Genomic DNA, 24,150 nt, shown 5'->3' on the forward strand with positions numbered 1-24,150 from the left:
CAAGATCCAAGGACCGGCGCACAACAAAAGGGTATTGTTTTGGACGAGAGTCCACAAAACATTCCATGAAAGGAAGTTGTTTGAGCCCTACCAATTTGAAAGCAATCGTGGCGTCGGCTCGATTCAAAAAAGATGATTGTTCATCCAACAAGAGTGCAACAAGTATCAAGCGGCATTTGAGAGCGTTCAAGCACGGTCCGTGAGTGGTACCGGCGTTGGGGACATGGTATGCTCTCCTTCTTTGCCCTTTCCTTGCTACCGCCATGAGACTTCGGCATTGTACATGTTTGCATGTTCACTTGTTGTTGATCATATGGTGTAGGCATTTCAATATTTGGAGGCATTCAAGGCCCGACACAATGACAAGCCGTTGACTCTTACATATTGTTGGACTATGATCAACAATTGCCCTAAGTTCAAGGACCAATACCGTGAACTCCAAAGGAAGAGAGGCCTGAAGACGGCCAAGTTCGCCGGAGGTGGAGATGGCGAGGTGTTGAAGAGGCCGAGGGGCAAGACCAACTCCAAGGTTGACGACATTCGTGATGCCTCATCCATGGCATTGCATGACACTTTGCATGGCATGATGTCGCAAAAGGATGTGAGGGAAGAGAAGAAGCGGCAAAGCAAAGATGAGCAAATGAAGCAATACCTAGAGCTTCAAACGAAGAAGCTTGAGATGGAGGAGGCGGCCAAGAGAAGGAAGCTTGAGATGGAGGAGGCGGCCCGGCAGAGGCCTCGACATGGAGGAGGCGGCCTGGCAAAGGCAGCTCGACATCGAGGCCGAGAACGTCAAGGCCAGGCAAAGGCAGCTCGACATCGAGGCCACCAATGCCGCCACCAAAGCGAAGGAGGTGGCCCTCGCGATCATGAGCGTGGACTTGTCGAAGATGAGTGAGAAGACGAGGGCCTGGTTCGAGGCCAGGCAGAAGGAGATGCTCGACGCCGACGGCCTGAACTAGGTCGTCCGATCGGCCGTGGCCGTTCTTTTTTGGAGGCTGGCATGGGTGCCGCCTGCCCGCTGGGCCACTGGCCGTGTGCCGGCGAGAAAAACATTTATTTTGAAGGCCGGTTGTGTTACCGGCCGCTGGCTGTGTTGTCGGCGAGGACAACCATTGATTTTGGAGGCTGACTTTGTTGCCGGCGTGCGTGATGAACTGTGCCGTAGAGCTTGGCATTTGAAACGTTTCTATTTTTTTAAAATGGACGCGGACAGGATGGGGTAAAAAGATGCGGCCACGCACTGGACGCACGACCACCGCATCTCAGGACAGGCCCGGACAAGACCCCATCCCCATGTCCAAACGGACAGAATCCGGACAAAACAGACGTCCGTTTGGAGTTGCGCGGTGGAGTTGGCCTAACTAGTCTAAGTTACTCCTCACTAGTTTAAGTTACTCCCCGCTATGACCAGCCTAAAACTCCCAACTAACTATCTGATTTCGTCGTTGCTGATGGAACGATTTTTGCAGTTGAAACAATCGCATGGATGGGAGAACTGGCACCCTGTTTCCTTTCAATTTCCAAACAGGACTAGCTATCAAGCTAAGCCGCATGTAACAAAGTAAGAAACTTACATGTGGTTGTCATATCATAATAACACCTAAATAAATACCAAATGATATAGTAGAAACCTAGGGGAGTCGTACCTTTTTTTTTTGAGCAAAACGGGAGTCGTACATCAGGCTGGACGAAACGGTCCGGTCCGCCGGTCCGGCTCGCGGACCGCTCGGTCCGGCCAGGCTCGGTCCTGGCCCGGCATAAAATCTAGCCGGTCCGGGCCCTGCAAACGGGACCAAAAATCCCTCGGTCCGGTCCGGTGAAAGCTCGGTCTGACCGAGCGGACCGACGAGCACGAGCTGTGGCATGGCCAGGGCGTGGCGGGGGCATGTCTGGACCAGGCGGGGCCGTGGTGGGGGCGTGCCGAGGTCGTGGCAGGGGCGTGGCGAGTGCGTGGCCAGAGCTGCATGGCGGGCGTGTCGGTCGTGCGCTGGTCAGCGCCGCCGTCGTTCATTCGCGCGGCCACCTGCCTCCCTGATGCTAGCAAGCATGTCTAGTGGATGCGCCATGCTCGGATCTATTACCTGGAAGGTAGAACTTGAAGCAGGAGGCCCTACACCGCCGTTGTACACTGGTCGTCGTGCACCGGCCGCCGTGCCAGATTCTTCGTCGCTGTTGCTGCCTGAGCTCTGCCTGGCCGCAGTGCAGTCCATCTTGAGTCAAAGAAGTCGCCGGACACCTCCACGACAGGCCCCGCTGCGTCCAGCGCCCTCCCCGCGTCGTCGTGCTCCGGCGCGAGCTCTGGGGTGAGCACCGGCCGGTCCAAACGAGCCGCTCGGTCCCGCTCGGGCTTCCGTCGCTGCGGTCTGGTCCCTGAAAACAAGACCGCGACGCTGCTCGGTCCGGTCCGGTCCGGACCGCCGACGGCCGGTCCACGCGACGCTGCTCGGGGGAACGTAAAATATGGATGTTTGAGGGGGCCAAAGGCTATAATTTTTCTAATCCAACCAGTTCCTAAAAAAAAATTCTTCCTAGTTTTTGCTAAGGCTGGGGGACCACGGCACCTGCAGCAGTGCACGTAGCTCCGCCGCTGATCACTAATAATAGAAGTCATGCAGTCAGAGGCAGCTCGAGCAGTCCTTACATTCAGGTCAGCAGTCATAGAACTCAGCAATTCCAATGTTTCATGACTTCTGTTCTCTTTGCTGAAAAGAAAAATAAATACCCCCAGCGTACATGGACGCCATGGACGGCATGGTGCAACATGCATCCTCTGATCTGTTGGGCCTCTGCTGCCCAGAACTTGCATCCTCTGCTCCTTCCTCTCGGCTCCATTAGCGCAGTCAAATCTTGCCCCCTCTGCTCCATGCCCAGGTGTGCACTCTGGCGAGAAGAACGGTGGTTGCCTTATGCCGCAGAGGGTGCAGCGACAACCTCTTACAGTCCTTCCCCCTCTGGTCTCTTCGCCCTGCTGAGGAGGACGGCATGCAGTTGCCTCCTTCATCCCAACCTGCAGGTACATATCGATTCATCACGCTAGCATCGCATGTTACCACCGGATTCGATGTGACAAACATTATACAAAAGGGAGATTGATTATTTACCGATTTACTACACCGCTTGGATTTGCATGACACCGTCATCAAAAATAAGTTGACGGTATCCACTTGTGCGGGACAGTAGAGACCAAGTGGAAATACTCTCCACCTTCTCTGCATCGTCGTCCCAACTCCGGGCAGTCTTCTATGCTTAAGTATTCGAGGGCTGGCAACCGCTCCAGGAGACCATGCGGGAATTCTTCCATAGCTGGACAATCCCAAATCTTCAATTGCCTAAGAGAACCGAGGCCACACATCCCATCAGGCAGCGCTTTTAGGCTACTGCAGCCACACACATAAAGACCCCTCAGCTTGGCCAGATTTCCAAGGTTTGGAGGTAGCTTGACCAATCTTCTGCAGTATGAAATCAGCAATTCCTCTAGGGACAGTGGAAGGGTGTCCTCCTTAGACGATGAAGTGTTCCCCTCCAGGTTGTCACAATTTTTGATACACAGACCGTGGAGGCGAACCAAGCACCGGAACTCCTCTGTTGGCCAGCGGACAAGATTGCTGCATCCCTCAATCGTCAGCTCTTCCACAAAAGAAAAGCATTTCCAAAGCATAAGGTGTGATCTGGACAATCCAGAGCCTATGACCAAGCTGTTGGGGCCTTCCAAAGTCAAACACTTAAGTTTTTCAAGAGATCTTTGGCTTTGGCTTTGCTGGGTGTCTAGAGGCAACATGGTTGTGTCTTTCGGAGACCCAAGAGTTAAGCTGCCGAGAAATCGTCGCCAAAATCCCGAACAGATCCTCACAAAAACTGAACTGACTGTGGTACTGTTAACTCCATCTCTTCTGCACTCACTAACAATAGGGATTACTGGAATACTTGCAAGCTTTGGGCAATTGTTAATTGTTACCTCTTCGAGCATCGGGAACATTACCAAGCTACCACTAGGCTCTCCCACACTATTTTCTGCCCACATCTCCAGCCTTGGTAACTCAATCAGCCTCATCTTCTTCAACTTTGGGAAAATTTGCAGAGCGGTAACGCGTTCTCCAGCTCCCACATCAAGACTATTACATAATGTGATCAAGTTATCCATCTTCTGTAAGGACAAAATCTCTAGAGAGGCTGAGTGCCACACTACAGGTATACTCTTGCATCTTGGGCAGTTGGACATTTCAAGTTCTCTCAAGCAGTTAAACATCTGACGATTTTTCATCCACACTGATATTTCTAGGCCACCATATCCACGTATCTCCAACTTTTGGATATTACTATGAGGTTCTAAACACTGGAGCACTTCTTCCACACATGTAGGCTCATCATTCATTTCTCGATCCCAGGAGAACATCAACTCACTTAGATTTTGCTTCTGGCTGAGATTTGCTTCTTTTGCATTTTCCCCACTCATTATGTTGCTCAAATTCAATAGTTCCAACCTATTGATAAGTTTTTGCATGTCTTTGAGCTGCTCTATTCCAAGGCCATCTCCAGTATCCACAACAAATGTTGTTAATATGTAAAGGTTGTTCAGTAGACCAAAGTTTGGAGACATACTTTCGAGATGATCACAACCAGAAAGATAAAGATGGATGAGCTTTCTCAGTCTTGCCATGTCTTCTGGTAACCGCCGCAGCTTCTGGCAATGTATGAGCCTCAATGTTTGCAAGTTATACAACAAGCATATTGAATCTGGCAACAAAACAATGTTAGACCCAGAGAGGTCAAGATATCGTAAATGTTTCGCATTTATGGCCTTGCAAATGGCTACTGGAGAAGTGGAGCAATTCAATGCTCTTAGTGATGTTGATACTTGTAGCATCTCTTCAAAATCCTTGTGTGACTTAAAATAATGATAAAAATAATAATCATCGCTTGATTCTGAAGGAGCTAACAAAGTACGGAGGTATGTTCTGCCTTTGTGTAACCCACTTATTCGTTCCAAGTCATACTTTGACATTTGCATGTGACAAACATCTTTTAACAATGCTTTCTTCCGAGTCAGTACTTCTATACTTGCACATTCATCTGTGACATCTTTTGCTAGATCATGCATTAAGTCATGCATTTTACATACTATTGTCTCGTATTTTTGGTTATCGCCATAGACAATAGATTTGAGTACCACTTTCTTATCTTGGAGGAAGGACCTCCAAACCAACTCATCAAAAATGATTTCTCCTTTCTGTCTTAATACTATGGTTCCCTCTTCTTGAAAGAAACCATTTGCCATCCATAGTTGGATCAACATATCCTTCTGCATCTCATAATCCTTGGGAAAAATTGCACAAAATGCAAAACATCGTTTCATTTCAGATGATAGGTGTCTATAGCTTAACTTCAGTACGAGCATGACCTCGTATTTGCCTCTATCATTATCCCCAATGTTACTTTCTTCGATGGCCTTCCATTCATGTACTTGTTGCTTCGAACTCAGCAATCCACCCATTGTCTTGAGAGCAAGAGGCAACCCCCCACATTTGTTGACTATACGCCTTCCGATGGTGACTAACTCTGCTTGCTCTTCCTCTACACTGTTGCTATATGCTTTTTGTGCAAACATTTCCCATGAATCTTGTTCACTTAGAAATGCTAGATCATGCGGTCGAAGGGTCTGCATTATGGAGGCCACTTTTTGGCTTCGAGTTGTGACGACTATTACGCTTCCTAGTCCACCAATAGAACACAAAAGATGCTTCAAAGCATCCTCCCACTTCCTCTCATCTTCATTCCACACATCATCAAGCACGAGCATAAACCTTTTTTGGCCAATGACTTCCTCAAGCCGCTTTTGCAATAATTCGATGTTGTTAGGTAGGTTGCAACTTCCATTCGTAGCCAATTCAATAACGGATTTCACAAGAACAATGGCATCAAAGTTGTCCGACACACAGTGCCACATGTTCAACTGGAAATGTTGTTGGACCCGTTGGTCATTGTACACCATCTTAGCAAGAGTCGTCTTGCCAAGACCTCCCATCCCAAATATGGGCAGCACCTGCACCTGCTGCTGATCTTGCTGTTCCAGCAGCAACTTCACCACCTCCTCCTTATCATCATCTCTTCCAAAGATCTTGGTAGACCAATCCAGTTTTGAGTGCGTCTGCCGGCAAGGATGTTGCCGCTCCACCCTACTAACAGAATTCTCCAGGCCAAACTTGTTCATCTCCTCAACCAACTTGTTGATCTTCGCAAGGACGGTCTTGAGTTTCTTGCTCATTTCAAAACGGAAGCGCAGCGGGCTGCGGTCCGTGATGTAGCCGAGTACCTTGTGGGTAGTGGACTTGCCAATCTTAGACTTGCGGCGCAGTGCCTCGTACTGGAAGTCGTCCAGCACGTCGTCAGCCTCGTAGGCTACGGACTTGAGCTCCTTCATCCAACTCTTGACATAGCTATTTGTCTCGCTCCACTCCTCAGCATGGGCCAGCTTGCACTCAACGGCTAGCAGCTGGCGCTCTAGCGTTCTGCGGTCATTGTCAAGGCCACACATCTGGGTCACAGTCTCGACCAATGTGTCTGCGGCTTTGCCGGCCACACCGCGCACCAAAGGGAGAAGTAATGACTCTGCCATGATCTTGCAGACCAGAGGAGTAAGAAACTGCAGCATATGAAAGAAGAGAAGAGGGGATAAGCATTGACAGAACACAAACAGCGTTGCAATTCTCCTTTTCTTTTACTTTTTATTACTTAGTTCCGCAATAGCTTAGCTTGTATAGTGGGAAAAAACAGAACGCTAAGAACAACAGAAGAAGAGCAAAACAAGTCTTGATCATGCACCTCAACAACACCCTGGTTGCCCAAATCGGTGAAAGGGCAACAATACTGCTGGTCCTTCAGTCGCCCCCGCGCAGGCTCCTCGCACGTCAAGGCTGCTATATATGGGATGGAGAGAGGATGGAAGCAAATGGGGGATAATATCAAGGTGTGTGTTCCCTGTGCGGTTGTTGGACAGAGGATGGAAGCAAATGGAGATAATATCAAGGAACCCAAGAGCTGAGTTGTATATTGACTGATAATATCAAGGAATGCAAGAGCTGAGTTTTTTTTTTGACAGTTCCAGGAGCTGAGCTTTATTTCCGACTATACATCACTATTGTTGAATACTTCTATAATTTTCTTAATTAATTTTGAGTTTATCCTGCAACTTGCATATACAAACAATTGATTTACCATCATCCCAGAGGACTCCAAACACATAATGTTCAACCCCTGGGGCCTGCATTATTTTCTAACGTACTAGAATAAGGAAGAGCATCTGCTGTGAAGACTGGTTCAGCAGGAATAAGCAAGACATTGTTTTCGATCTGTCACTTGTTCTATGATATACTAGAATAAGGAGGCGCAGCACGTGGACCTGGTAATTTACCAGTTTCATATTTTTGTTTTGCTATATAACTTAATTTTTTTTCATACTTAACTTTTTTTATGTTTGATACTGCTCCAGGACAAACCGAAAAGCAGAGATCGCGTAACCAGAAAGAATTTCTGCGGGGACAAATTCTACTACCTTTGTTATGCCAAGAAAATTCAGAAGAGGTGCTACTGCATCAATTCTTTTCATGACGCAGCGGACCAAACGAAAACTCAATTATCTACGGTAATTAGATTTTCTAGCACACTCACTTCTACCTCTAGAGTTTAGAGCACTAAACAAATATAAGTTTTAACAATGGCTGCAGGAGCGCACATAAGTAAACTAATAATGCTATTTTTTAGAGATTGTCTCAGGCTCAGCTGACTTGAATTCTTCCTGTGTAAACACTTGTAGCATGCAATTGTTTGTTGAACTCCGTAACCTTCTTCGGGTTTGTATAGGCATTCTTCTGCTACTGCACAATGAGGTATGGTGTTGATCAAATTTATGATCATCGGGACAAACAAATAAAGTACGATATAATGGTGAAAAACAGCAGCTGCTACTTGCAAGATGATAAAGCTGGGTCTTAAAACGCACTTGTCATCATCACCGGCCCATGCTTGCAGCATGGAAAGAACGATTTTTCCAGTCAGCTAGCATGTTTCCCTTTATGTTTGTTCTCCAATATAATAAGCAACTATTCAAGCATTATTAGTTAGATGAGGAAGGAAGTTTAGAATCATATATAAGATAGCGTCATAACTCTGTCCCTGTCACACAAAACCTCCACGGCGGCTGCCTAGCATGTATTTGGAACCTTGCATATGCATATCTCTAGGCTTTTGGTCGTTAATCAAGTGTACTTGCTCATACACATCAAGAATACATTGTTGCTCATAAGCATATGAACTAGGGTTACGCCATTGTATTTAGAGCATTTGTGTGTCACTGGTTAAATTAACATACTACGTAATTCTATGCAAAGCCAAGTTTTATACATGCATGCTAGTTAGGATGGGTACCTTATGTTGGAAAATACGTTGGCATCATCACTGATGCCGTTGGGATCATCAGAAACGAGTTGGCGTTGTGTGCAAGGGCCGGTGCACCTTTTCTTGGTGTGAGGTTATGCTATTGAAAATTTAATCGCTGCTGCCACAAGAGAAACCACACGAGACAAAGACGGAGACGCAGGGGTCTCTTTCGAAGAGGGAAATCACCGCCAAACCTCGTCGTGATCGTCACTACGTTGCTCTCGGATGAGACGATGGTAGAAATAATGCGCCGCTCTTTGACATTTCCGAAAGTGATAGTTTTTAGGCACAAAATTAGAAGTTTTTGGTAGTTTTCGGTCAGTTTTTAAGAAGTGGAGTTCTGTGGGACGAAAACCCCTAAAGTGGTAGTTTTTTGTCAAACACTCAGTTGATTTAGATATGTTTTTTTTAATAGACGCGGAGGATTGTACATTTAAAAGCAAAACAGTGCGGCTCGATAGGCACAAACTCATGTATGGCTGGCCCATTCGCTCAAACAGCCCATTACATAATTCTCGGCTTGCCAAGAATTCTGTTCCTACAGAATCCGCTCGACACCATCGTAATATGGCGGATATGGCTGCCTGCCCTATATGTAATGAAGCGGAGGACTCTTGGCGACACGCTTTAGTGGACTGCAATATGGCGAAATATGTTTGTGCTCTAATATAGTAGGAGCATAAAAATATAGCTGGAGGAAACAAATATCAGTTTCCAAACCAGATGCTCCATCCTCATGTTCAGTCGTCTATTAGTACTTGCAGGAATTGCTCCTGTGCCAGCAACATGCAACTGTTTGCTGAACTCTAACCTTCTTTGCGGTTCTATCGGCATTCCTCCCCAGCTGCACAATAAGGTAATGTATACATCAACTTTATAGTCATCAGGGTTCTATGTTGTCTCAGTAATGTATCTCAACCTTTGCAGGTGAATCGATCTGAGATATAGCAGAAGAACAGGTGGAAATTGCTACCGAAGTTGAGGGAAATACCATACAATGGGGTTCGACTTGTGAGAAGGGCGCAGGAAGCTTCCTAGAAATTTTATACCATCGTAATCTGGTTACAATTTCTATGATGGCGATGGCATTGTGAATTCCAAAACCAATCCATTCTGACCTGCTACTTCGTCTCTTAGCTACACATCCTGCCAACTTTTGGGATTAGGTTTAATTGAGCGATAAAGCTCCCCTCATCAACCACCCCTGCCGGCCTGCACGGAAGAAGACATACTTCTACAAAGGACGTGGTGACTGTGACGTCTTCTAATATCACAGTACATGTTTCCCCTCTCTTTTCAGAGACCGGATATTTCCGCTGCAAGAAAGGTAGGGGAAATTTGGAGCTTGCAGCCACGTCCCGCCATCTTCAGCTCGTCAACCTAATTGATGACATCACTCTCATTAACCACTCCATTTGTTCAGTTAGAGTAGGATGATGGACACGGTCAGGCAAGGTCCGGTCCCTAAATGAGCTTTCATTTGGACTGCCAGGAGCGTGAGCCGGCCTGGGCCGGCTAGGCTCCTGCTCGGGCTAGACCGAGTGGCTTGCTGGAGTTCGCCGCTGCATGTGCTGTCGACGTCGATGGGATACCTAGAGAGTTTCAGTGCGCAGGCAGGATACTTGGAGAGTTGGAGAGCTTCAGCGCGCAGGCGGCGATGAGGCAGCGGGATATCTAAATGTTGGCTAGCAAGCAGAGAAATTCAAATACAGAATAAGACTAACATCACAATATTGTAAGATGGTACAAGACTGATTGTTTATTATAGCTAAAATATCTTACAAGACAGATTGGAACAGAGGGTTCTGCACATGAAAACAGAACTCCTTGTATCATATCCAATTTTGGCGTTTTTGCAATCAGAAAAAACAATCATTGTCCAATGATTTTTTTCAAAAATCATAAACATTTTTAAAATTGCAAATACTTTTAAAATCACGAAGAAAATTCAAATTCCTGAACATTTTTTGAAATTCATAAACATTTTTAATTTGAATATGTTTTGAATTCCTGAACATTTTTTGAAGTTCATAAATTTTTTTAATTTGAATTTGTTTTGAATTCCTGAACATTTTTTGAAATTCATAAACATTTTTAAATTGAATTTGTTTTTAATTCCTGAACATTTTTTGAGTGAACGAACATTTTTTCAACTCTTTGGGAAAAAATTCTAAATTAGCGAACATTTGTTTAATCAGAAAATAATTCCTGAAGATTTATCAAATTTGTGAAGACTTTAAAATTTTGGAATATTTTTTAGAATCATGAACATTTTCTGAATTTCAAACTTTTTTCTGAAATCCAGTGACATTTCTAAATTTGTGAACGTGCTAAAAAACCAGAACATTTTACAATATCATGAAAAAATTGATTCCACAAAATTTAATTAAAGAAGTAAAATTAAAAACATAACAAAAAAAAGAAAAAAAGACAAAAGGGAAAAATGAAGAGAGTTATATAGGAGGGCCCCCATGTTTTTGCTATGGGAGCCAAACATGGTTTAAGTTTGTTACACGGTTATATGAGTTGATGGTGAAAGGACATGCGGTGCCCCCATGTGGGGTTTTGATAATTGATGACATTCTCTATGGACTAATGGTTGCATTGAGTTATATTTGAAGGATTTGTCCATAGGCCTTTTTTGAAGTCCATGTATTGGTTTCAAGAAGTTTATGAGTTGACCAACAGTAGTAGAAAACAGGGCTTTGGTTCGGGCCTGGCCAGCCCATTAGTCCCGGTTCTTCATAAACCGGGACCCATGGGGGGCATTAGTCCCGGTTCATGAGCCCAGGGGGCCGGCCGGCGCCTCGTGGGCATTGGTCCCGGTTCGTCTGGATCCATTTGTCTCGGTTCTAGGATTAGTATTACTTTCGACTTGCACCACATGTTGCCTTCACTTCAATCTAAGCCATGTTTAGGCATAGCAGTAGCGTTGGTAAACCAAGCACGGAGATATAAGAGAGGACACTTCTCTCTATTAGCTAGCTAATAACAACCTAAATTAACCCCCAAAACCCCTAAACCACCCCCTTTCAAAAAATAAACCTCAGCTCCAGCCAGCTGCTGACGCGTGGATGTCTTTTGGTCCCGGTTGGCGTCACCAACCGGGACCAAAGGCCCCCCTGCCTGGGCTGGCCGCAGCGGCCACGTGGAGGCCCATCTGTCCCGGTTCGTGTAAGAACCGGGACTAAAGGCCAAGGGCATTAGTAGCGACCATTGAGTCCCGGTTCCTAAACCGGACAGAAGGCCCTTACGAACCGGGACAAATGGCCCTTTTTCTACTAGTGCAAAGGTGCTATTAAGGAATTATCCAAATATTGGTCATGTGAGTGTTGAGCTTATTGCAAGCATGTCTTGAAGAAGAAGAGTGTGTGATCATTCATGTCTACCCTCAAGATATCATCCAAATGAAGAGAGTTGGAAAGATTCAAGGTTGACCAAAACTAAGTCAAGAGTGAATCAAGTTGATCAACACATAAAGCGTACAAGATGTACCGAGGGATCAATTGATCCCATGGTATGGTAAGCATTGTCCATTACGCTTTGTGTACTAACCCATGGTATTCGTGAGAGTTCTTTGTGGGGTTAGGTTGCGGTGTGCAAGTTCAAGTGGAGCATCACGAAGAGATCATCCTTGAAGCTTGCCGTCCATTGTGGTGTCAATGGACTTGTGAAGATGTGCCAAAGAGCGGCTTACCCACAGTAGAGTATGGGGGAGCAATCATCTAGTCTTCCTAGAGCCAATGCAACCAAGAAAGGTGGTCCAACTTGAGAGAGTCAAGATCGTCATCATCTAGCTCAAGTGGACTATGTGCAAGGCCAATGTTTGGCCTTGATAGGTTCTCTATTTTACTGGTCTCATGGTGGTAGTTTGGAGACCGGGTTATAGGATCGATTGCCGTACTATCAAGGGGGGCTCTCAAGTGAGTAGCTTGATCGTATCGTTCGTAGAGAGCTCAAACCATTGCATGCTTGCACCATCTTTCTTGGTTCTTGTTTGGTTTTCTCCTAGTGATATTTGGAGCTTATGTTCATCTTCTTCACAAGCTCGAGTTCATCGAACACGGAGTTCACATGCTTCTTTTATTACATTTTCGGTGTTGGAGGTTTTACCAGTCTTATTCGAGGAAGGGTTCTCACCATTTTCTTATGGGCCTTTTATATTTTCATTCTTATTGTTATTTCTATCAAGATTGTGTTATCCCTTGTCGCTAGCTTTCCAACAAACTTGGTTTCATTAAATTCGGAGTCCGTTTGCAGAAGTTGTGTCAGTTTTGGTGTCCTTAAAAAGGTTGCAGCGGTACTACCGCTTGGAGAGGATGTAATTTTTTTACTATCGCTCTTGGGAGCGGTACTACCACTTGGAGCGGATGTAATTTTTTACTACCGCTCCAGAGCGGTACTACCGCGGCTACTTCCTTGGCTACTTCCGCTCTGGACCAAAAATCGTCTTAAGTCCAACGGTGATAGGCACAGATGTATTTTTTTTAGTACCGCTCACAAGCAGTAGTACCGCTACCCTTAGCGGTAGTACCGCTACCCCTAGCGGTAGTACCATGAGGACGAGTGGTAGTACCGCTCCGGCGGTTCTACCATCCTTTTGCCTCCTTGCTGTTTTTTTTAAAGGGCTTCCACCGCCCTAGCGGTAGTATCGCTCCCAAGAGCTGTAGTACTATGAGCATAATGGTTAGATTTTTCCCCGCCTATAAAAGGGGGTCTTCTTCCCCAATGAACCATATCTTTTGAGCTCGTGTTCTTCCCCCATTGTTGACCTTCTTCGAGCTTGTTATCTCCCAATCCATCCATGGATTCTTGCTAGTTTTTGGGGGGAAAGAGAGAGGAGATCTAGATCCACATTTCCACCCTTCACTTTCTCCTCTATGTGAGGGGAACCCCTTAGATCTAGATCTTGGAGTTCTTGGTGTTCTCCTTCTTATTCTTCCTCTCATTTCCCTCCCTAGCATTAGTTGGGAGAAAAGGACTTGGGCACTCCGTGTGTCCTTGCCATTGCATTTGGTGCATCGGTTTGAGTTCTTCACGGTGATACGTGAAAGTTACAAGTTGAAAAGCTTATTACTCTTGGGTGCTTGGTACCCTCGAGCTTGTTCCTCTTGGGTGCTTGGGCTCTCTAGAAAGTTGCTGGTGTTCGGAGCTCAATGATTGTGGTGTAAAGCTCCGGGCAAGCGTCGGGGTCTCCAATTATGTTGTGGGGATCACCCCGAGCAATTTGACGGGTTTCGGTGACCGCCCCAAGGGTTGCCAAAGTGTACGGGTTCGGTGACCACCCCCAAGGGTTGCCATTTGTATGGGTTCAGTGATCACCCTCAAGGGTCCCTTAGTGGAATCACGACATCTTTGAATTGTGTGTGGGCATGGGTAGATTAAAGTGTCCCTAGTGGCTTTTTCGGGAGCATTGTGCCTCCACATCGCTCCAAAGGGAGATTAGCATCTGCAAGGGTGTGAACTTCGGGATACATCGTCGTCTCCGCGTGCCTCGGTTATCTCTTACCCGAGCCCTTTACTTATGCACTTTACTTTGTGATAGCCATATTGTTTCTTGTCATATATCTTGCTATCACTTAGTTGTTTATCTTGCTTAGCATAAGTTGTTGGTGAACATAGGTGAGCCTAGTTGTTATAGGTTTTGTGTTCGACAAATTAACCGCTAGGTTTATTCCGCCTTTGTTCAATCCTAAACCATAATTATTTTAAAGTGCCTATTCACCCCCCCTCTAGGCGACATCCTTGATCTTTCAGATGGTAAACTGGTTTTGCTAAAAAAAACGCAACCAAATAAGCAGTTCGATCTTGTTGATAGACGGTTGAGATGGTTTGGATGTACGTCATTTAGTTCTTTTTATTGGCTAGTCTTTGTTACTTAAAAAGAATCAAAGGTTCCATGTTTTAGTTTTTCCTCACCGCCCCTTTGTCCGACCTTCCACGTACGACCATCACCCTTCCAGTGATTTTTTTCCCTAGCCGTTCGCTATCCCTAAACCGTTTTTAGCCTACCGTTGTAAATAAACCAATTTTTATCAATCAAATCAAATCAATTTTGGTATATTTGGTAATGCCATTATGGAAAGGAATTAATCACTCTGACTCTCTAAAGGTCTAATATTTGGTAACGCCATACATATTACAGATAGTAATATCCTCCATGCTTTCATTTATCCATCCATCCAACTTTAATTCTGCTAGATACGATGTATGCGTGCACAATATATCTTACATTGTATTTGCAAAATTAGGCATATCAAAGCAATATCTACAAGCACACCACATATCACATATCTCCATTTGTTTAATTCTATATATTGTTTAGTTCCGATGTCAATTTTTTAAAAGAATGTCAATCTGATGCATATTTTGGTGCAGTAATCAATAAGTTGGTTTGGTGTTTGTCTGTTCTTGCTGCAGTGGCTGCAACATACCTTGGATTTGCATGAGTGTTGGGGATTATGAGAGGAATGTGCCATTAACAGTGGTGAGCATGGACTGGGAAGAAGAAGAGTGATTGAAAGGTAAAAAAGGCGATGACGTTATTTGATGCGCATAAGGATCCTAACCACATATATTCAACATGATGATGTTGAACTACTAGAATATGTATTCCCCATTGCAGCGCATGATCATTTACCTAGTAGATACAAAACAATATTTGAGGTTATTTAAATAGTGTTAGTTTACAAGAAATGGAAGAAAAGGAATTATTTACCAGGTGTACGACATAAAAGGAATTATTTAACAGGCGTACACTTGGGTCATACAAAAAATGTTTGAGGTTATTTAAAAATAACAGTTTACGATAAAAAATGAAATATTTACCAGGCGTACATGTCATACGCTACAAGAATTCAATTTCAATATCCAGTTGGGTTGTTGGATGTGCAAACCGCACATGTTGGGGTGGATGTGCTCTCTTTTTGGCACATCTACACTCAAACCAATCCACGTCTACGAGCATAGGATAGCAGTATAATCATAACGTAGTAACACCTTGGATTTGAATGCAATGCAATCGGTTCCTACCTCCTCAACTACTTGCCAATATCCACATGTTATCAAATCCTAACCATGCAATGTTTGAGGGGTTGAAACTAATGCATAAAAACTGGATAATAAAGGGATATGATCAAAGTGAGAACTTGCCTTGTACTGTTGATGAAGATGATACACACTCATAACTCATGATAGTTCTACTCATCAAACTCTGGTCAATCTATCATAAGCAAGCAATAGTAACCACACATAACCAATCATACAAAAAGAATCGAAGAAAGATCTCGGAAAACTTCAAAAACAAGCAATTAACTCTTGCAATAGAAAACAATTTCTAACAGTACCAAAAGTTTGTGGATTTGGTCTTATCAGAAAGTTTAGGTCAAGAGCTTCAACTAGCAAAAAGAATCAACTAAATCGGAGTTATAAAACTCGAGTTATGATCAAAAGAAGTTTGAATTCAAATCTGTTTGCAATCAAATTTTAAACTTTCAAAAACATGTTTAAGATGTTTATCTGGACAAAGGGGATCAATATGAAGAAGTGAGCGTTGGTTTCGTTGGATTAGGACAAACGAGTAAAAAGTAGCGAAGGTTTGAAAATCCGGGGCTAAACTTTAAATAAACTAATTGCATCTAGGTCCCTGGCCAAAAATAAACAGAAAAAGAAAAATCTATTGTACGAATGTCCACTGACAGAACCTAACGAACGAATTCGTTGGTTAAAATAAACTAACGGGTGAACGTTCGTCAAATAATGAACTAAAATAAAACCGATCTAAACCTACCTAACCGAAAAAAACTGAAAAAGAAAATCGACGGTTTTATACCGGTTAACCGGACTTGGCCGGCGGCTCGGTGAACGGCGGGCGAAGACCAACAACGGCGGAGGATCTCCGGCGACAGCAGCTTGCGGGCGAGGCGAGGCGAGGCCTGGCGATGGTGGCGGCGGCGCGGAACAGCGGCGCTGTTGCAGCAACAACAGGCGGCGGCGGGGCAAGGCGCGGGCGGCGATGACGCAAACTCGGTGGCGGCGGCTACGACTTTCGTGGAGGCGGCGGTGCGAACTCGGCGAGGAGAGGGGGTGGTGACTGCGGCATTTATAGGTGGAAGGGGGCGGGTGGTGGCGTGGAGGAGGGGCAAGGCGTGGCGGCATCGGACTTCGGGAGAGTTTCGGTCGCCCACGACAAGGAAGGCGGCGCGGGAGCGGGCCTGCGGCTGGGCTTCGGCCCAGCTAACCCGAAGTTTTTTTAACTCCGACAAGAAAAAATATAAAATAAATAGCAAAATAATAAAATTATTTATAGGCATATAATATATCAAAAATTTTAGAATTTTTTTTCTACAACATGAACATTTTTCTAGCGTCAAATAAAATCCACAAGAATTTAAATAAAGCAAAGAGTGTTGCTGATGCAATTAAACCCAATAAAAAGTATTTTAAAAATACCAAAATAATTTCAAATTTATTTCTCTCCAATTTTGTAATATAGGGAATCATGTTAGCGTAATTTCCATGTATTTAATTTTTGGATAAAAATAATTTAAATAAAACCCTTATAACTTCAAATTGAAAATAATTTCAAAAGGACTTTTAATTTTAATTCTTTGAAACTTCCAACTCATATTTCATACGATTTGAAGAAGTCATTTTATCTTCTTTCATGAAAATCATTGAGTTGCATAAAGTTTCTGAGTTTGAAATATTTCCAAATGAAATTCAAATATTTTCAAAAACCCTTTTCATTTATTTAAATGGAATAAGTCATTTCATCTTCTCTCTAGGGTTTTGTATTTGAAAAGAATTTGAATTCATGGAGATCATAAATGCAAAAATGAAAGTTTGGGAAAGTCCTTTTATTCCCTCTCATTTAACTTTCAAAAAAGTTTCAAATTTCACTCAATTCCACACATCACAATCAAGCAACAATCAAAACTATCTATTTAATATAACATTCCAAAATTTAGAATTTTGGGATGTTACAATGGGTATGTCTTCTGGAGACCCAAGAGTTAACGTGACGAGAAATGGCCAAGAGCCCAATCGGATGCTCATAAAAACTAAAGTGATTGCAGTACTGTGAACCCCAACTATTCTCAACTCACTGACTACGGGGATCACCGGAATGCTTCCAAGCTTGGGGCAATTTTTGATCTCTAGCTCTTCAAGCACCGAAAATGTTACCAGGTTATCACTAGACTCTCCCACGCTATTTTCTACCCATATCTCCAGGCTTGGTAACTCAATCAAGCTCATTTCTTCAAACTTGGGAAAATTTGCAGAGGGGTAATGCTTCCTCCACATTCCACATCAAGCTTATCACATAATGTTATCAGGTTGTCCATCCTTTGTAAGACCAAAATCTCTAGAGAGACTGAGAGCCATATTACAGGGATACTACTGCATTTTGGGCAATGAGACATTTTGAGTTCTCTCAAGAATTCAAACATCTGAGGCTTTCTCATCCATTGTGATATTTCTAGGCCATGATATCCATATATCTCTAGTTTTTTGGATATTACTATGAAGTTCTAAACACTGAAGCACTTCTTCCACATCTCCAGGCTCGTCATCTATTTCATGGCCCCAAGAGAACAATAACTCACTTAGGTTTTTCTTCTGACTGAGATTGGCTTCTTTTGGATTCTCCCCACTCTTTATCTTGCTCAAATTCAACAATTCCAACCTATTGCTAAGGTGTTGCAACTCTTTGAGCTGCTCTATTCCAAGGCCATCTCCAGTATCCACAACAAATCTTGTTAATATCTGAAGGTTGTTTAGTACACCAAAGTTTGGAGACATACGTTTGAGACTATGACAACCAGAAAGATAAATATAGATGAGCTTTCTCAGCCTTGCCATACCTTGTGGCAATAGCCGCAACTTATAGCAATTTGTGAGCCTCAGTGTTTGCAAGTTATATAACACACATATTGAATCTGGCAATGTAATGATCTTAGACCTAGAGAGGTCAAGATACCATATTTTTTTTTGCATTTATGGCCTTCCAAATAGCAATTGAAGGAGGGAGGCAATGCAACGCTCTTAGTGATGACGATACCTGTAGCAACTCTCTTAAAACCGTGTAGTATTTTGAAGGAGCTAACAAAGTGCGGATGTATGTTCTGCCATTGCATAACCCACTGATTAGTTCCATTTCAGCCCCTGTCACTTGCATGTGACAAACATCTTTTAACAATGTTTTTTGCGGAATCAGTTCTTCTATACTTGCACATTCATCTGTGATAGCTTTTGCGATATCATGCATTAAATCATGCATCTTATAGTTAACAGCCATATAATTTTCTGTACCATAATTGTCTATGCACCGTTGCTTATCTTGGAGGAAGGACCTCCAAACTAACTCGTCGAAAATGAATTCTCCTCTTGTTGTTAAATCCACTGGTCTCTTCTCTTGAATGAAACCATTTGCCATCCATAGTTGGATCAACATATCCTTGTCCATCACATAGTCCTTGGGGAAAACTGCTAAGAATGCATAACATTGCTTCATTTGAGATGATAGGTGTCTGTAGCTCAACTTTAGGATGGACATGATCTCATCTTTCCCTCTAACATTATTATCCCTAAAATTTCTTTCTTTGACGGCCTTCCATTCTTGTACTTGTTGATATGAACTCAGCAATCCACCCATTGTCTTGAGAGCAAGAGGAAGCCCCCCCCCCCATTTGTTGACAATACGTTTACCAATGCTGATCAAACTCTGCTTGCTCCTGATCTACACCTTTTCTATATGCTTTCTGCACAAACAATTCCCACGAATCTTGTCCACTCAGGCATGCTAGCCTATGGGGTCCAAGGGTCTGCATTATTGAGGCCACTTTCTCACTTCGAGTTGCGAGAACAGTTATGCTTCCTGGTCCACCAACGGAACACAAAATAGGCTTCAGGACATCCTCCCACTTCCTCTCATCTTCATTCCACACATCATCAAGCACGAGCATAAACCTTTTTTGCCAATCACTTTCTCAAGTTGCTTTTGCAATAGCTCAATTGTGTCAGGCATGTCACATCTTCCACTTACAGCCAACTCAATGATGGATTTCAAAAAGAGCAATGACATCAAAGTTGTCGGACACACAGTGCCACATCTGCAACTCGAAATGTTGCTGGACCCCTTGGTCATTATAGACCATCTTAGCAAGAGTCGTCTTGCCAAGACCTCCCATCCCAATGATGGGAAACACCTGCACCCTCCGCTGATCTTGCTGGTCCAACAACAACTTCACCACCACCTCCTTATCATCATCTCTTCCAAAGATCTTGGTAGCCTCGTCCAGTTTTGAGTGCGTCTGCCGCCAAGGATGGTGCCGCTCCTCCCTATGGACAGAATTGTCCAAGCCAAACTTGTTCATCTCCTCAACCAACTTATTGATCTTCTCGAGGACGTTCTTGAGTTTCCTGCTCATTTCAAAACGAAAGAGCAACGGGCTGTGGCGCGTGATGTAGCCAAGTACCTTGCTGGTAGTGGACTTGCCAATCTTAGACCGACGGCGCAGCGCCTCGTACCGGAGGTCATTGAGCACATTGTCCGCCTCGTAGGCGGCAAACTTGAGCTCTTTCATCCAGCTCTTGACATAGCCGTTTGTCTCACTCCTCTCCTCGGCATTAGCCAGCTTGCACTCGACGGCTAGCAGTTGGCGCTCCAGCGTTCGGCGGCCGTCGTCGAGGCCACACATGCGGGTCACGGTCTTGACGAGTGCGTCTGCGGCCTTGTCAGCCACACCGCGCACTAGAGGGAGAAGCAATGACTTTGCCATGATCTTACAGATCGTAGGAATAGGAAACTTCAGCGGATGAAAGGAAAGAAAAGCAATTAAGCACTGATAGAAAACCGAAAAACCTTGTTATCTTCCTATGGAGCTAGGAAACATTGTGCTCCAAGATTCAAAGCATGGTTTACCACCTTGCAATCCTCCTTCTATTTTACTTTATTTCTTAGTTCCACAATAGCGTAGCTTGTATATATCTTGTACGTACAGCTAAAAAAACAGAAGATGAACAACCAGTGAAGAGCAAAACAAGGTGTAAGGATTGAGGAGAGCATTCACCTCAACGACGCCCAAATTTGATCTGTGGTGAAGGAGCAACGATAGTGCTGCGCGCTCGCCGCCGCCCCTGTGCAAGTCTCACGCGTCAAGGCTCCTTGGTATGGGTGGGATTGTGCGATTGTTGGAGAGTGGACTTTGGCAAATGGAGACAAGATCAAGGAATCCAAGAGCTGGGCTGTTTATTGACTAATACTGTACATGTACCTACCGGTGGTTCCTCAATTATGTGCAACTATACGCCATTACTGTTGAATATTTCTATAATATTGTGCAGACAGTACATAGGAACAATAGTACAGAATAATGCACATTTTCTAACTTTCAGATTGGACAATAACCGAAGAGATAAGAATGGCATGCATGCATCTGCTGTGAAGACTGGTTATGGCGTACTTGATGGATGATGCCAAGACATTATTTTTCTAAATAGGAAATACGCAAGACATTGTGTTTTCTGTCACTTGTTTATGGCGTACTTGATGGATGATGCCGCACACAGAGCTGGTAATTGATCCGTATCATATTTTTGTTTTGCTGTATAACATAATCTTTTTCATAATAATTTTTTCTCTGCTGGACTGCTCCAGGACCAATTGAAAACCAGAAATCTCAACAAAAAAAAATTCTCATAACCAGGAAGAAATTCTGAAGAGGCACTCCTGCACCAAATGAAAACTCAATTCCCTGCCATCGATTTTATTACCACACTACTACCGTCACCAAATAAATATCAGTTTTAACGGTTGCTTCAGGACTATAAATGATCAACATATTTTGAAATATTTGTTGAAAATTTTGCAAATACTTGTTCAACATTTTTTTTCAAATGCTTGATTAACATTTTTATATACATGATCAATATTGTTTTCCAAATACTTGTTTGATATTTTTCAAATACTTGTTTAACATTTTTCAAATGTTTTTTGTAGAGTGTTTATTGTAAATATATAAATATATATATACACACACGCAATATTTTAAAGTATAAACAAAAGCACAAAAATAAAGAAGAAAAATAAAACAGAAAACATAAAAAACAGGAAAAAGAGGATGTGGCCTCCCGCGCATGTGGGCCGGCCTAACTCGCTCACCCCTTCAGCGAGTCGGCCGACTCGCTGAAGGCAAGATATAGGGGTGTACGGGCAGATCGGCTCGGTGGAGTTTGCCGCTGCCATGCATTGTCGCCGTCGACGGGATAAATAGAGGACTTCAACGTGCAGGCCGCGGCAACGAGGGAGTGGGCACTAGTAGAAAAAGGGTCAAATGTGAAGCACATTAGTGCCGATTTGTAAAAAAACCGGCACTAATGTGATCAATAGTGCCGGTTCGTGGCTGCGATCAATAGTACCGGTTCGTGTTGAGCCTTTAGTACCGGTTCGTGCCACGAACCGATACTAAAGGGGTAGTGGCAGGCTGGCGTCAGGCCGAGTCCCCACGAGCCCCTTTAGTACTGGTTTGTGTTACCAACCGGTACTAAAGGTCTAACCTATAGTACCGGTTCATGCCACGAACCCGTACTAAAGGGGACAAGCCTTTAGTACCGGTTCGTGCCACGAACCGGTACTAAAGGGGCCAATTTTCAAACTCTACCCCCCCGGTGTATCGCCATTTCAGTTTTGAAAAAATCAAAAGAAAATGATAAAAACTTCAAAAAATAAAATCCTTCGAGAGGTAGTTATATTACTATATCTACTAGTTAGGAAAATTTGAAAACTTAAATTTGGACATGTTTTGCAAAAAGTGTAGGGAAAATGTAAAACGGCTATAACTTTTGCATACGATGTCGGAAAAAAACGTATAATATATCAAAAAATTCAGCACGAAAATCCGCATCCGATGGAGACAGCCTACAGCCTGTTTGGAATTTTTTAGAATCCTCAAATTCAAAAAGGGAAAAAAGATATGGTCAAATTTTAGTTTTTTTAAAAAAATTTGGTTAAATTTGGTCAAACTACTTATTCAAGAAGTATTAATGTTACTACATAATTATTCAAGAATATTAGTGTTACTAAATAATTATTTCAATTTTTTGAATTTTGGTCAAACTATGGTCAAACTATGGTCAAACTTATTCAAGAAATATTAGCGTTACTAAATAATTACTGTTTTTTTAGAATAATAGTTTCAAACTCAAACGGCGAAATGTGTGACTTCATGCTCAAGCTAAACTCGGAAAACAACAAGTGCAGACTCGGAAACAAAGGAGAATAGAACCCGAAAGTTAAGCGTGCGCGGGCTGGAGTAGTGGGAGGGATGGGTGACCGGTCGGGAAGTTAGATGATTTGGAATGAGTGATCCGCACTTGAGCAGTTAAGAGAGGTGATTAGTGACTAAATCATCAAATAATTCAGAAAAATTAAAAATCGAAAAAAAATCAAATTTTTTTTTCCAAAATTTTCAAAAAAAAATTTCAAAAAAAAACCTTTAGTACCGGTTGGTAACACCAACCGGTAGTAAAGGTCCCCCATACTAGGGCGCGAGCTCACGCCACGTGGTGGCACTTTAGCGCCGGTTCGTGCCGAACCGGCACTAAAGGGGGGGGGGGCTTTAGTGCCCGCACTTAAGTGCCGGTTCCATAACCGGGCACTAAAGGCCCTTACAAACCGGTTTTAAAGCTCCGTTTTCTACTAGTGGGATATCTAAATGTTGGCTAACAAGCCGAGAAATTTAAATACAAAATAAGACTAACATCACACTATTTTAAGTGGGTATAAAATAGATGGTTTATAGCTAAAATATCTTATAAAACTGATTGCAAAAGAGGTGGCAAAGGATTCTATGCATGAATGGAGAAAGCCTCACTCGTCTCTGATTTGTCGTTTTTGGAACCACAAAGATACCATTGTATCAAATTTCTTCACAGAATCTATGTTGCCTTCGATTTCGCCATGTTCTGAATCTTCCTTGTATAGGAAATGAAAGGAAATGTTATTCAATACACAAAGCACATCAGAATGATTTCCCTACAGGCCCATATAATCATGAGATGGCCACTTGGTAACTAATCCAGAAAACCATTGGATATATCTTAGTGCAAGATCATACACATTGTTCAAACATTATTCTACTTCTAGTATACACCCTATGTCTTGGAGATGGACTGATAGCCACAACAACAAACTTTAAAATCTCATTGTCCAACGATCTTTTTCAAAAATCACAAACAATTTTTGAATTTGCGAATATTTTTTTAAATCACAAACAAATTTCAAATTCATGAACATATAAATAAAATTGATTTTTTTTGAACTCGTGACCTTCTTTGAAATTCCTGAACATTCTTAGATTTCGTGGACAGTTTTTGAATCGACGAATATTTTTTGAATTCTTTGGGTACAATATTTGAAATTCGCAAACATTTTCTTAATCAGCTACATTTTTTGAAAATTCATGAAAATTTATTGGAATTCATGAAAATTTATTGGAATTCATGAAAATTTATTGGAATTCGTGAACATTTATCAAATTTGAGAACACTTTAAAAAATTGAATGTTTTTTGAAATCTGGGAATTTATTTGAAGCATATGAAAATTTTATAAAATTTGTTTTTTGTGAAATCCGGGGACATTCTAAAATTTGTGAACATTTTACAGAAAAGAACATTTTTAAAAATATATAGAAAATTTGATGTCCCAAAAT

General features: G+C 43.0%; 1 protein-coding gene and 1 pseudogene across 1 annotated transcript; both read right to left on the reverse strand.

Annotated features, from left to right (window-relative positions):
• Positions 1-3,142: 3,142 nt before the first annotated feature.
• LOC119284350 (putative disease resistance protein RGA3) lies at positions 3,143-6,622 on the reverse strand. Its single transcript, XM_037563510.1, has one exon. The coding sequence runs from the start codon at positions 6,614-6,616 to the stop codon at positions 3,143-3,145; it is 3,474 nt and encodes a 1,157-aa protein (XP_037419407.1). The 5' UTR covers positions 6,617-6,622.
• Positions 6,623-10,038: 3,416 nt separating this feature from the next.
• Positions 10,039-20,753, reverse strand: LOC119284351 (annotated as a pseudogene).
• Between the last annotated feature and the right edge of the window lie 3,397 nt (positions 20,754-24,150).

The sequence above is a fragment of the Triticum dicoccoides genome, chromosome 4A, assembly GCF_002162155.2.
Source record: "Triticum dicoccoides isolate Atlit2015 ecotype Zavitan chromosome 4A, WEW_v2.0, whole genome shotgun sequence".
In the NCBI taxonomy this organism is placed as follows: domain Eukaryota; kingdom Viridiplantae; phylum Streptophyta; class Magnoliopsida; order Poales; family Poaceae; genus Triticum; species Triticum dicoccoides.